Below are 13,086 nucleotides of genomic sequence, written 5' to 3'. Positions count from 1 at the left end.
AACATATGAGAAAATTTTGTGCCCTCAAGGGTCTTACATTTTATGAATTGACGGGCAAGGGAGTGATGGAAAGTCTAAACCTTAAAGACAACAAAGAATTAAATTGCACAGTGTATTGAAAGGTTCACAACACTGCAGGAGATGTGGTCCCTGGTGAAGGGAATCAGATGGAAGGAAGGGAGAAACCCTGAGAGAGGTGATTACAGTTTCAAAGAGTGTAGTCAGACAAAGCCTTATTGAAAGGTACCATTTGAGAAGAGGCTTGAAGGACGTGAGGAGTGTTTTTTAGGCTTGGAACAGCAAGTGGGCTCAGGGGGTCTGGACTGGAGTGATTGAAAGGGAGCATAGCAGTGGATCAGGCAGAGCCAGAGTCTGTGAAGCAGTACAACCTGTTTTTGTGAATAAAGTTTTATTAAAACAGAGCTAAGGTCCATGTATTCTCCTATTTGCATGGCCACGTTCATGCTACAAGTGCAGAGTGGAGCTGTGGAGACAGAGACAATCTGGCTCACAGACAGTTATGTATTTACCATCTATCGGTCTTTTTATGGAAAATGTGTATGTCCCCTATCATGGTTAGAGAAAGGCAGTAAATGGTTAGGGATTACGTTAGAGCAGAAATCGGGGAATGGAGTTAGAAGTGGGTAGGTTCTAGATGTGATGTGAAGAGAGGTCAGATGAAATTTACTAAAATTCCAAGTGTGTAATTGGGAGAGAGAGAAAGGAGTCAAAGAATGTCAAAGATTTCTGGCCTGGACAACTGGAAAGATGACCCTAAGGAAGACAAGGAAACTGTGTATAGACCCGACACCCCACCCCCACCCACAGGGGAAGGAGAGCAAATAGGAGATTCCTTCTCTGATGTGTTCAGAAAGAAGATACAAAGAAAAGAAAAAGACACATTTAGACTAGAGGCCATGTCCCCATTCTCCACCTGTCCAGAAGACTACTCCCTTTTCCTGTGGCCAGATGTCCCTCCCCCACGAACCTTGAGATTGCTTCTCACTCAAACACCAACATAGCAAGCAAAGACACCAGGTGCCATGGTCGTTACAGGTGACTCACAGTCTGCCTCAGAGTCTTAACTAGTCTGGGGGAAACGAAGCTCTGCTTCAGGGAACTGAAACCTGCAATATCCCCAATTTAAAATAATTATGTTATCCATCAAGATTTCAGAAAGATGCAGGCAGCAGTGCAGTTTGGAGTCTCCTAAAACAAAGAGAAGAAAAAGACACATTTGGCCTAGAGGCCATGTAAATAGATGAAAGAAAGCCAAACCCTGGAGTAGCATTTACCACAAAAGTAGAGAACACAGTATTCCCTAGGAACCTCAGAACAAGAGGATAGGGCAAACCACCAGCAGGAGGCACCAGACCTGCCTGGCAGCAGCACTTGCAGCAGAGGAAATGGGAGACAGGAGGCTTTCAAGGCTCCAGCAGGCGTTCCTGCAAAGCCCTGTGGGCCAGCAGGAGAAGAGCAGCTGAAACAGAGGGGTTCTGGTCAACCCCAAAGTGAGTGCAGTAGGTCTCCTACAATATGTATTATACGATGTATAATCAGTATGGTACAACAGCTATTTACATAGCATTTACATTGTAGTTATGATAAGTAATTAGAGATGATTTAGATCATTTGAATGTGTGCAGTCTCTCTTCAACTCTGTGGAATTTAGTGTCTGTGAGGGGTCCTGGGTGCAATTCTCTGTGGATACTGAGGAGCAGCTGTAAGTACAAATGTCCCACATTCAAATCGGAAGGGCTGACGCTGTCCAGGCCCTAAACTCTCTTGAAAAGTGAACAGCCAATGCTCCTTTTCAGGACAAGGCCTCACCCAGAGGAGAAATCGCTGGGAGGAACAATAGACACAAAGGATAAACCTCCCTGTGGAAACAGCCAGAAAATAAGTTGACATGTTTTTAATACTTCAAGAAGGAAGAGGAGGAGGAGAAGGAGGAGAGCAAAGGGAGAATGGGGAGGGACAGAACTGGAGGGAAGAAGAAGAGGTGGAGGAAGGAGAGGTGGAAGTTGCCGTTCCATCACATAAGAAACTCTATCCTCAACCATGCTTTTACAAAGAAAATGAATTTTGCATAAAAGTGCATAGCAAGAAAAGAAGGAAACCAAATCGCAAATAAAGGTATTCTAAGAAACAGGAGAATAGCATCCTCTCAGACGACGAAAACAAGTCAGAAAAGAACCCCCCAAGCACATCAGATGGTAGCCCACTCTTTCAAAACTAGCTAAAAAACAGAAGGCCAAGCAATGCAAAATAGGACAGAACCTGAGAGGGGAATGGAAAATTATATCATGGATATAGCTTTCTGTTTGGGATTGTGAAAAGTTTTGGATTTGGTTAGTGGATAATGCTTGAACAACATTGTGCATCTACTTAATGCTATAGAGTTATCCACATAAAAATGGTTGAAATGTTAAGTTTTATGTTTCATAATAAAAAAGAACAACATAAGTGGAAATTAGATGAGATGGTAGAAATCAAAATAAGACTAATCTAAAAGGGAAAACATGAATGAACATAATAGATAATATCTAAAAAGTAAGAATAATGAATTAAAAAAAAATGAAACACATGATAAAAAATATCCCAGAGACCTGATAAATAGGAAAAGCAAGAAAGCCAGGCAAATTCTACAAAGAAGAATGCAAATACACATAGGAATTTAATATGTCATAAAGGTTACATTTCAAATCTGTAGGTCAGATAATTTAAGAAATTGTGATAACATACATTTTGGGGTTAAATATCTCTGGAAGTTTCCAAAATGTGGGAAAAGGCGATGTCTCCTGTGGGAAGAGTGGTGAAGATGGTGACTGGCAATTTTGAGGGAATGGAAAGCTGTTGGGGCTGCTGGGTCCTGCAGCTGTTGGCAAGTTGCTCCTTGCGCATGCGCACTGTGCTTGCGTTGGGTGGAGATGGAAGCCAAGGAGTGATTATTTTCTTGTGAGCTTTGGTTCATGGTAATGGTCCCTGAAGACAGCGCTTGCCAGAATCAATGGAAGAGGACCTGACAGGCTTCTCAGTTCAGTATTTATCCCCCCTTTCAAGTGTGATCTCTCTCCTCATCCTCTACCCCAAAGTCTCCATGCTATGCTCTGAAAGCCTGGTTGGCTGCCTGCAGGGGGCCCTTGCCAACACTGAGGACTTGAGGATACAAGCCTCAGATTGAGGCCTTGCTTCTCGACTATTAGTAAAGTGTCAGAGTGATGCTGGCCTTGTGTGTGAAGGTTAATTCAAGTAGTGCATCTTTGCAGACCTGGTGCATGGGTGTTGAGTCAGTGGTGATTTATTCCAGGCCATGTTCTGGGTGGGCCTCATGCTGCTGCAGTTCACTTGGCCAAGTCTCAGGTTATCAGCTTCCCTCAGGGTAACTGTGAACCCTCTGACACCCCTGGTAGATTCCCTGTGTTTTGTATTCACCTTTCCCAGCTAGGGAAACTGACCCAAACATGGTGGAGATGTGCCCTGAATCTTCTTTTGTAAAATGCCTTTCAGGTAGGCCCAAAACTAGGCCATTCTCCATGAGATGTTTTTTGTTTGATTTTTGCGTTTCTTCTGGTCAACCTGAGCCCGTCTCCTATCATTTTCAACTTGATTGACATTTTATCATTTTAACCCTAGTTTCAAACATTGTGTTATTGGTCAGCCATTTTGCCAATTCCTGATTCTTCCAGTAAGTCCATACATCTCTCTTCTTTTTGCCTTCCTAGTGCTGGATCATATGCCTTCCTCTTTCCCCCATTCCTAGCCTTTACTTCTATTATCCTGGCCAACTTTGACTTCCTTTCTTCTCGTGCAGGCTGTGATCCCCACCGCTATCAAACTAAACCACACTTAACAGCCATTCAAACTCAAAATTCCTGTTTATTATCTATTAATCAATTCCATTACATTTCTCTATTCAGTTTTATTAAGTTTGAAAAGTATATTGGAATGAGTACATATTCATACGTCTATGAGGACAAATGTTTGATAGCCAAGTGGTAACACAAGGCCTCTTTATTATCTATTAACCAATTCTATTGAATTTCTTCATTCAGTTTGACTAAACTTTAAAAATATATTAGAATGAATACATTTGTCTCTTTGTATCTACATATTTATAAAATTTGTATCTACACATGTAGAAAACTATGTGATGCCCAAGCAGTACCAGAAAGCATCTTTATTACTTATCTCTCAAACAATTCTATTACATTTCTTTATTCAACTATATTAAGTCTTAAAAATCTATAAGTGAATCCCTTTGTATCTATGTACCTCTCTGTATATATATGTGGAAAACTATTTGGTATTCAAATGGCAACATAAAGCCTCTTTATTATTACCCTCTAATCAATACTATATAGCATTTCTTTATTGAACTATATTACCTTTTCAACTGTGCCTAATGAATAAATTTTCAACTATCTATCTATGTGTATATGAGAACACTATTTGGTACCCATGTGGTACCCAAAGGCCTCTTTATTTTCTAACAATTCTCAGTGGTATCAGAAGGCCTCTTTATTATGTATTAGTGAATTATATTACATTTCTTTATATAATTTTATTAAACTTTGAAAGCATCTGAGAATAAATAAATGTGTATCACTCTATCTATATACATGTGGAAAACTATTTGGTCCCTAAGTGGCACCACTGATCTCAGCAGCTCTTACATTATGTAGCCATAGTAGCGAGAAATCTCCATCTCTCTTTCCCTCTCAATGAAGCACTGCACTCTCCCCAAAGCAGTGTACTTGGCAGCATTCTGACGCTCTTGTTGAGCCTTCTTCTTCATGGCTTCCCGCTCTGGCCTCTGCTGTTTGGTGATGGGAGTTGATACTACTTGCCCAGGAACATTGGGTTTCCTCCATGGAATTGGTTGTAAGGCAAAGTCTTGGAGTAGATATTGGTTTTGAGACTTGAGCGGTTGTGACTGGGGCTTGGTCCCAACATTGGGAACTGGTTGCCAATGGAGAGAAGTGCAAGATGATATTTTGTAGGGTGCAGGCCCAGAAGCAGCAGACCGAGGGACACTAGGCTGGGTAGAAGCGCTCATACCTGACTGAATGGCATGAGTCAAAACGGGCTGAGCTGGCTTGGCAGGACGCATCCAAGATGGGTTGGCAGTAGCTGGTTGGGATTGATTGACTGCCATGGGTTGAGCTGAGCTAGCGGGACCAGGCTGGGCAGGGTAAGCCCCAGTGGGTGTCCGTGAAGCCAGAGACTGTGGCCTCCTATTGATTACTGGTCGAGGTGGAGGTTTCTCCAGGGTCAGAAAAGGCAAAGGTACCAATTTAACCTTCCCAGGTGGTGGAGGCTCATAAATGGATGGAGCGGGACCTTCTCCTTTAGCGCTGATATCTGGGTTCTGGGCTTTGACTTGTGATTTCTCAGCACGCTTATCCGCCAGCCATGGTTTCATAGCTGGGCATGGACGGGGGTCTTGGGTACTGCCTGAGTTTCCCAGGGCCCGGGAGGAAGAGAGCCCAGTTTTCTTATCATTCTTCTTCCCCAGTGTGTGGAAAACCTGCACCGACTCCAGCATGTGCATGCCGAGACAGCTCCAAGGCTTTTTAAAGGTCTCTTGGCAAAGCTCAGGTTGGTTCCTCTTCCTCTTCAGTTTGGGCACTGTTGGCTTCTCTTCTGCCTTGACTTTGTTGCCTGGCTGCTTCTTCTCCTCGGCTTTCCTGGAGTTGTTTTCTCTGGTCCTCTTGGTGTTTTCCTGCCCATGGCCCTTGGCCTTGCTGTTCCTGCTGGATGCAGCTTCCTGAGCTTTGCTGATAGAGTGCTTGGCTGTGTGCACAGGGGCCCTACTACTGTCTGCATCCCTGTGAGCAACTTCTCCTCCTAATGCACACTCTAGGTCCCTTAGCTGCATTTTGGCCTGAGGAGTTCCATCAGGACACTCTGAGGCTTTATGTTTGTTCTTCCTCATTGGCTCACTAGGACCCTTTAAGGCGCTTGTGATTTCCTTACCCTGATTCACCGTGATGGCTCTGGTGTCATTGGATTTTGTTATTGTGGGACTTTCAGGTTGGTCAAAGTCTTTTAAGGAACTGAAAAGCTCAGGAAGTTGAATATCCCCCAGCAGTGCAGTGAGGTCTGCAAAACCACTGCTAAATTCAATCCCATTTTCAAGTGTGCCTTGGTCCTCAAGACTCAGGCTATTCCTTTCTAGATGGATATTTTCAGAATGTGGCTTCTCCTCTTGGTCCAGAGGACCAATGGAGGCCAGAAGCTGGTGGATTTCAGGGATGTCTAAAGGGAGTAGTGGAGGATCCTGGTTCTCCATGGCAATTTGGTAGGCATCCAGTGGTTCTGAGAGCATGGTGTTAATCTCACACAAATTCTTAATCTCTGTTTGTTCCTGGCTTTGATTTGGAGGCAATGCCAAGAAATCAGTAGAACTCTGGACTGGAGTTATTGTGGAAATGTCCCCAAGTTCAATTCGTGAGTTTTTCTCAATTATTTGGCTTTTTCTGTTATTGCAGATGTATGGGAATTCTGGAGGCTGTGGCAGACAAAATGTCTGACTTGGAGGTTGCAATCCCAAGGAAGCCTCCATCCCTAGGGAAGTTTCCATCCCTGCAAAGGAATCAAGGACGATGGTAAGTAGGATGCTCCCCCTTCCCAGAAACACACTATTCAGGGAAACCACCTACGGTGGAGAAAGCATTTCTCTTAGCTCTTTTTAAGGACCACTGACAGGTATCTGTTAAGAGTTGCGTATTAGTTACAGGTGATCCCTTGAAGTCTTACTTTTGGGCTGGTCCATCACCATGGCAGCATGGGTTTCTGGTAGAGCACTTGTCTCCTCTGTGGGAAACACCGAAAAACTGTTTCATGAAGTCTCTCATTCTCATATAGGGGCCTCTCAATTCTCTCCACTCTCCCCAGAATGTAAGAACTCTTAACACCATGAACTAGGTGAGGGTGGAGCTGTTGCTCATGAAATCAGTGTGAAAGGTCAGGGGTTTTGGACTCCTGCTTTGGACAGCATCTCTACATACAGAGGTTAAATCCTTCAGTCAATTAAGGAACAATTAAATTGTCACACCCTGATATGTGTTGATGTATTTTTCTAAACCAAAGTAAAATTAGGGAAATATATTTATAGTGTGGTTATGTAGCTGGACTGAGTGCAGGACCCTTATCCGCCAGCCATGGTTTCATAGCTGGGCATGGACGGGGGTCTTGGGTCCTAGAGGTCTCTTAAACGCATGGGTGGCCATTATGCTGTGCTGCATGCTTCTCTTACAGAGTCTGAAAATGGGGACTGCTGAACAAGATTGTGGTTAAAATCTCAGCACTTGAATTCTAGGGATGTGTGGACTCACAGTTACCAGCTGAAAACTGGACCCTCCTTTCGAATGGTAATCTTATTCCTTCCCCTTTTTGCTGTTTGTACTCACCTTGAAAATTTGTTCCTTCTATACTTTGAGTGGACACAGAGTAGTAGGTCACAGGTGTAGGGACTGATGGTAGGACATTTGTGGGCTGAACTTCCTTCAGCACTGTCACCATTTCTGGTTGAGGGGCAGCGGCACTAATTCCTGCATATGGCACAGAGCCATAGGATTGCAGGCAGGGCCAATGTTCTCCAGAGAGCAGAGTCCCCAGAGAGTTTTGATCATAGTAGTAGACCTGGCTTCCTTCTTGGTGGGGTAGTGAGAGGCAACGTCCTTGATTTGGAATCTGAGATAGTGTCACCTGGACGAGCCTACCAGATAGTAGTGGATACCCGGGGATCATGACATTGGCTTCGGAAGTTTTGTCATACTGGGATGTCATAGATAGGGAAGAATCTGCTGTATTCTGGTCAGTGACAGTCAGATTAAAGTCCCCGAGTGAAGAGGAGCTCTTTTCAGCACTTCCTGGGATATACCACTCAGAAATACTTGGATAGGGGGCAGGTGCCATGGGAGTCTGGTTCTGGCCAGTAACCCCAGACACCATGGCTGTGGTAGCATGTTGATAAAGGTAGGCACTGCCCATGAGTGGCTGGAAGGAGGTGCCACAGGTTGAGGGCAGTAACCATGCTGAAGTGGCAGCTGGAGCAGAGGCTCTGGAGAAGTTGCAGACACTTCCTGTCCCGGAAGCTGCATTGGTCACCACAGGAAGAGAGAGCTGCAGAGAATCAGCATTTCCATGTAAAGAAGAATTTTGGAAATTTTCTGTAGGAAGAAGAGGGTGGTGAAAATATTGATGAGACAGACAGATTCTTACAATATTCGAGGAATAATGACATCTTAATGTTGTAGTAATCAGGAAGGCCCTCATTCCAATAATCATTGAGAGACCCCAAATCACTCCATTTAGGATGGCTGCAAGTACTCTTCTGATTACCTGCCTTTTGTCTCAAATTGGGCCCAGAAGTCCCAAGTGGTCTGCTTCACACATTGTTCCCTAAAAGCATCCTTCTACCTGTCCTACCTTTCCTTTGAGCCTGCACTAGTATTGACTCCTGAATTTGCCCTAGAACTGAAGCATTTTCAAACTCAGAGAAAACCCCAACATTACCAGTTACCAAATGAGTCCTCCAAGGGTTAGTGAAGTGAGATCGACTTGTTCAAAATCAGCAACAGATTATGGAAACTTACTCCCTGGCCAGGACTCTTGTTCCAAAGACCAGAAATCTGGAGAAACAGAAATTTGTTTTTCCCTGTTCATAGAAGATCGTACTGATATCACCACAGTGATCTTTAGTATCTCCTTTTGTTTGTCCAGGTCACATGATATTTCCTGGAGTTCAGTTTTACCATCCAAATGATAATTTAAGCGTCATTCTTTGCCCTCTTTCAGCCTAACTGCTGATCCTACATGAAAATGACTACCTGAAATTCAGTTTCTCAAGAAATGCTTCTTGAAAGAAATTAAAACTTTCTGAGCTTCAGGTTACTCATCTTTGGTGTGGTTATAACAATACCAACAGTGATAATTCATCCATGAATAAAAGTGTCATATTACATAAGATTCATGTGGGGGCTGAGATTATGGCTCAGCGTTAGGGCGCTTGCTTAGCACATGCGAGGCCCTGGGTTCAATCCTCAGCACCATGTAAAAATAAATAAAATAAAGGTATTGTGTTGAACTACAACTAATAAATAGATATTGCAAAAAGTTTCATTTGGAGGGAGTTACAGTATGTTCTGGAAAGATAGAAGCAAAAGTCAAAACCAGCTCAGAACTAAAAGGAATGACTAGATAGTAATGAACATATGTATATGTAGCAAAAGTGAGTGTATATCAAATTTGCTAAGAAATGAGTTCTGTTATCATGCATACAATATTATGAATGTTTCTCTTTGATTTTAGTGAATACTGTTAATCAAAACAAAGCTCATAATTGAAGGTGAGTTTGAATGCATTCTCAAGCAGTACATATAGACAGAGAAACTATACTAAAAATGTGTGTAATTTTAAGTAAAGTGAACACAAATTTAAGTAAAGTGAACAGATGGGTAGCCACGTGGAGAAGCGAAAACTAAAGCCAAAACCCATGATGAATCTGGGCATGGTGTGGTGGGCCTCTGGTCCCAGCACGTGGGAGCCTGAGGCAGTGGGATTGCAGGAAACCAGGAATTCAAAGCCACTCTGGGCAATTCAGCAAGATCCTATCTGAGAAAACAAATAAAATATCCTGGAGATATAGCTTGTGTAGCATGCTTGCCTAGCATGCATGAGACCCTGAGTTCAATCCTCAGAACTGGAAAGAAGAGAAGAAAGGAAGAAAGAAAGAATGAATGAGAGGAAGGAAGGAAGGCATAAGGAGCAAGGCAGGGAGGGAAGGAGAGAGAAATGGAGGGAGTGAGGGAAAGAAGAAGGGAAGGAGGACAGAAGGAAGGACACAAGAAATTTTGTACATACTAGAGAAAAAAACAATAAGTGTAAAGTAATTTCATTACTGTTCTTGTTTCTCTTCCTCTAAGGATTACCAACACCAAATAAAAGACATTAATTCCACTAGGTAGATATTTCAATTAATATAAACACATTTTCTGATAATCCTTTTGGTTATTAAAAAAACCAGAAAAAATGCTTTAACAAAATCATAGAAGCCTAGTTTATTATCACATTTAGAGAAAAATCTTGTCCCTAAAGTCTGAGAAAACCATCACAGTATAATAAAATCACAAATTTAAAACAATTTTTGTCTTTTATTCTGATATTTTCTTCTCCCTTTTATATTAAAACAAAATTAATACAAAAATGTTTGAGCTACCCTACACCCCAGCCCCGAAAAATTATTTGAAATGTAGACAAAACAAAAAGTCTTCACATAATTATTTAAATAAACTTGGAATTAGAGGTGTGAGCTTGAATTTTTATTCTTATATAGTTCTTTCTTTCGGTTCTTAGATTTAGAAATCATCAATGACTATTTGTATATTGTCTGTTTTAGAAAAAAAAAAAAAAAACCGTTGTAAAGATGGAAAACAGCTTCATCTTGACAGCTTATATCTCACAAAGGAATGTGTCCTTCTGATGCAGGTTTGGACAAAACATTTTTTAGAAATCCCTGTAGTTTAAAAATCAGAACAAAGTAGGACATGGAAAATGCCATTTCCCCAGCTCTGTCTAGAACCACTTTCCTTGGCATGTTTGGAGGAAGAATAATTTCTAAAACATACTTCTAACATGTTCATGTTCAAACTGTCAACATCATCTGTGTTGAAAGAGATCATAGAAAAACTGTAACAGCCAAGTGTGACTTTTCTGATAACCTGCTTACCCCAGTGATACCCTAATTCAAGTCTTAGTTTCCTTGCTGGTCTGTTAATCTAAACATTCTCTAAACCAGCCTCTGGGAAGATTCAATCTATGCTGTCTGTTGGTTTAAATAAAATCTTTGCTTTTCTTCCACATCCATCCCAACCCACGTCTTTTTTCTCGAGAACATCATTCTCTTCATCTCTATTATTCAAACCTTTTCTTCTCCTTTATTTTTATATTTTCTTCCTCCACCGAGTTCCTGTTGCCTTGTGCTTAAACAGTCACAAACTTGCTTTCCCAAGAACATCTGCCTCCTTACAGCCCTGTCCTCCTGTTCCTCTCTCCCTATTTCTCTTTTCACCTAGTTTAAACAGAAAACTCCCAAATATGTGAATGTCCCTTTTATGAACAGCACTAAATTTGAAATACTGAAGTAGAAATCTTGGTGAAGGGAAACTGTTACAGAGGAAACCTCTTGGTTTCCACCCTGCCTAGGATTTGTCTCTTTCAGTTGAAACAACACAACCATGAAATCTGATTTCATTCTCTATAAACATGCCCCTCAAGATGCAAGAAAAGTAAGGGACCAGAACATGGGCAATCTGTTATCCTCATGTAGCAAATCAGGAAACAGATTTTGTGAGAGAGTAAGATAGTCCAGTTCTATACCTAGTACATGTCAAATTCCAAATGAAATTAGGTGTCCAGATTTCTAGTTCTATCCTTTCCCCTATTATTCTAAGCTCTTTTGACTCCATTAGTAAATTGAGGCAGGTAAAAGTCTAATGAAAAACTTTAAAAGTTTCTTTACTCACCTGACATGGTCAGAGAAGAGGTCACATCAAATACAAAAGATGAGGAGATCACCCCAGAGGATGTGTGGGTGGCTGAGGCTAGAGAATGCATGTTTCCCAATATGGAGTTCACTGGTCAGTGTTTACTGGCCACTCTAATGACTGGTTACTGGTCACTGGTCACTTGCGATGATCCAAATTTGTTTACAACTACATGGCAAGCCTAAGATTCTAGCAGGTGGCAGTAGGTTTGGTGGGAGAATGATGTCACAAAACTGGCCGTTTAAAGGTATGAAGTAGCCAATAGAGTGGTCAGACTCCCAAGGAGAAGGTGCGATTGGGTGGGGAAAATGACAAGAGAGTTGATTGGGTGGAGAAAGTGACAGGAGAGATATAATAGAAACTAAATGGCTCAGTTCTGGTAGGTGAAGCCCTGCAAGAGGGACATAATGGGCTCACCCCATGGCTCCCTTCCTTCAGGCTCTTGTGTTAGGGATATCATCTCCGTGTTCCTCTTAAATGTTCATTAAAATATTATGAATATGTTATAAATTATGTTTCACAGTATAAGAGGTAATAGTGATACATTACTCTATTAACATTTGCAGTTAACATCCCTGGAGATGGAAGAAAGAGACATCTAGGTTGAGCAAGTATAGTGGTTCTGGAACCACAGAAGTTGATTTGATTAGTGAAGTTACTGCAGTATTCAAGGATTCAGAAAGGGGTTAAAAAGTTTTTTTTTTCCTAGTTGTAGATGGACCCAACACTTTTATTTTATTCATGGGTCAAGCCCAGTGCCTCACGCGTGCTAGGCTAACGTTCTACCACTGAGCCACAATCCCAGCCCTAGGGGGAAGTTCCTTGAGTGCATTCTCTGGGGAATGATGTGGCCCAAGATTCTCTTTAGTTTCTCCTGATCCCTACTTTCTTTGGCCTGGGCTGGGCCAGGTTAGACTGGTAACTCTCTTCTGCTCTCCTTCCCCCACCCCTCTTCATTGTAGACAGTTTTTCATGGACAAGCCTTGAGTCTGCATTCGTGTACATATTGATATTACTTTATTTTGACTTCCAGAAGCAGGGGTCTTTTTTTCTGTGAGTTGATTCTTTGAAAAATGAACTCTGAACAATAGCAGCAACTCTAGAGAGGTGGAAGACTTAGTTGACTGTAGAATTTCCCTCTCTGGATTTTTGTTGTACTCCTTTAACTTATAATTTCCTGAGGACAGCTCCTTGGTCATGTAGACTTTCTGCCATGAGCCTCTTTCATATGTGAGAGGCACTGAGGATCCTTTCTCTCTTCTTATGTAAGTGAATCCAGTGTGGCAGTTACTGTGACTTCCTCCCCCTTGCAAACAGCCACTATAGAATCTTGGACTTCTTGCATTCTTTGCCTTGCGTGTTTGGGTGGAAGGCCAGGAGAAAAGTTAAAACATTAAGAGAACATAAAAAAGTATGGATAACATAAAGAAAAGAGAGGTTAACATGGACTTTTAAATTTTAACTTTTTGTTAGAAACAAGTCAACTCATTGAGGTCCCATTTTGTGTTAATAAAAGAGGCAATTAATTTTTTTT

At 41.9% G+C, this 13,086-nt stretch overlaps 1 protein-coding gene across 1 annotated transcript; it reads right to left on the bottom strand.

Moving 5' to 3' along the window:
* Positions 1-4,672: 4,672 nt before the first annotated feature.
* On the bottom strand, positions 4,673-11,622 carry LOC139701803 (uncharacterized protein C2orf78-like). Its single transcript, XM_071601725.1, has 3 exons — positions 11,532-11,622; positions 7,416-8,177; positions 4,673-6,588 (listed from the first exon to the last, which is right to left on the bottom strand). Exons 1-3 carry the CDS (start codon positions 11,620-11,622, stop codon positions 4,673-4,675), a joined length of 2,769 nt encoding a protein of 922 aa, XP_071457826.1.
* Positions 11,623-13,086: the final 1,464 nt, after the last annotated feature.

The sequence above is a fragment of the Marmota flaviventris genome, chromosome 14 (assembly GCF_047511675.1).
Source record: "Marmota flaviventris isolate mMarFla1 chromosome 14, mMarFla1.hap1, whole genome shotgun sequence".
Taxonomy (NCBI): Eukaryota; Metazoa; Chordata; class Mammalia; order Rodentia; family Sciuridae; genus Marmota; species Marmota flaviventris.
This window is presented reverse-complemented; position numbering and strand designations above follow the sequence as displayed.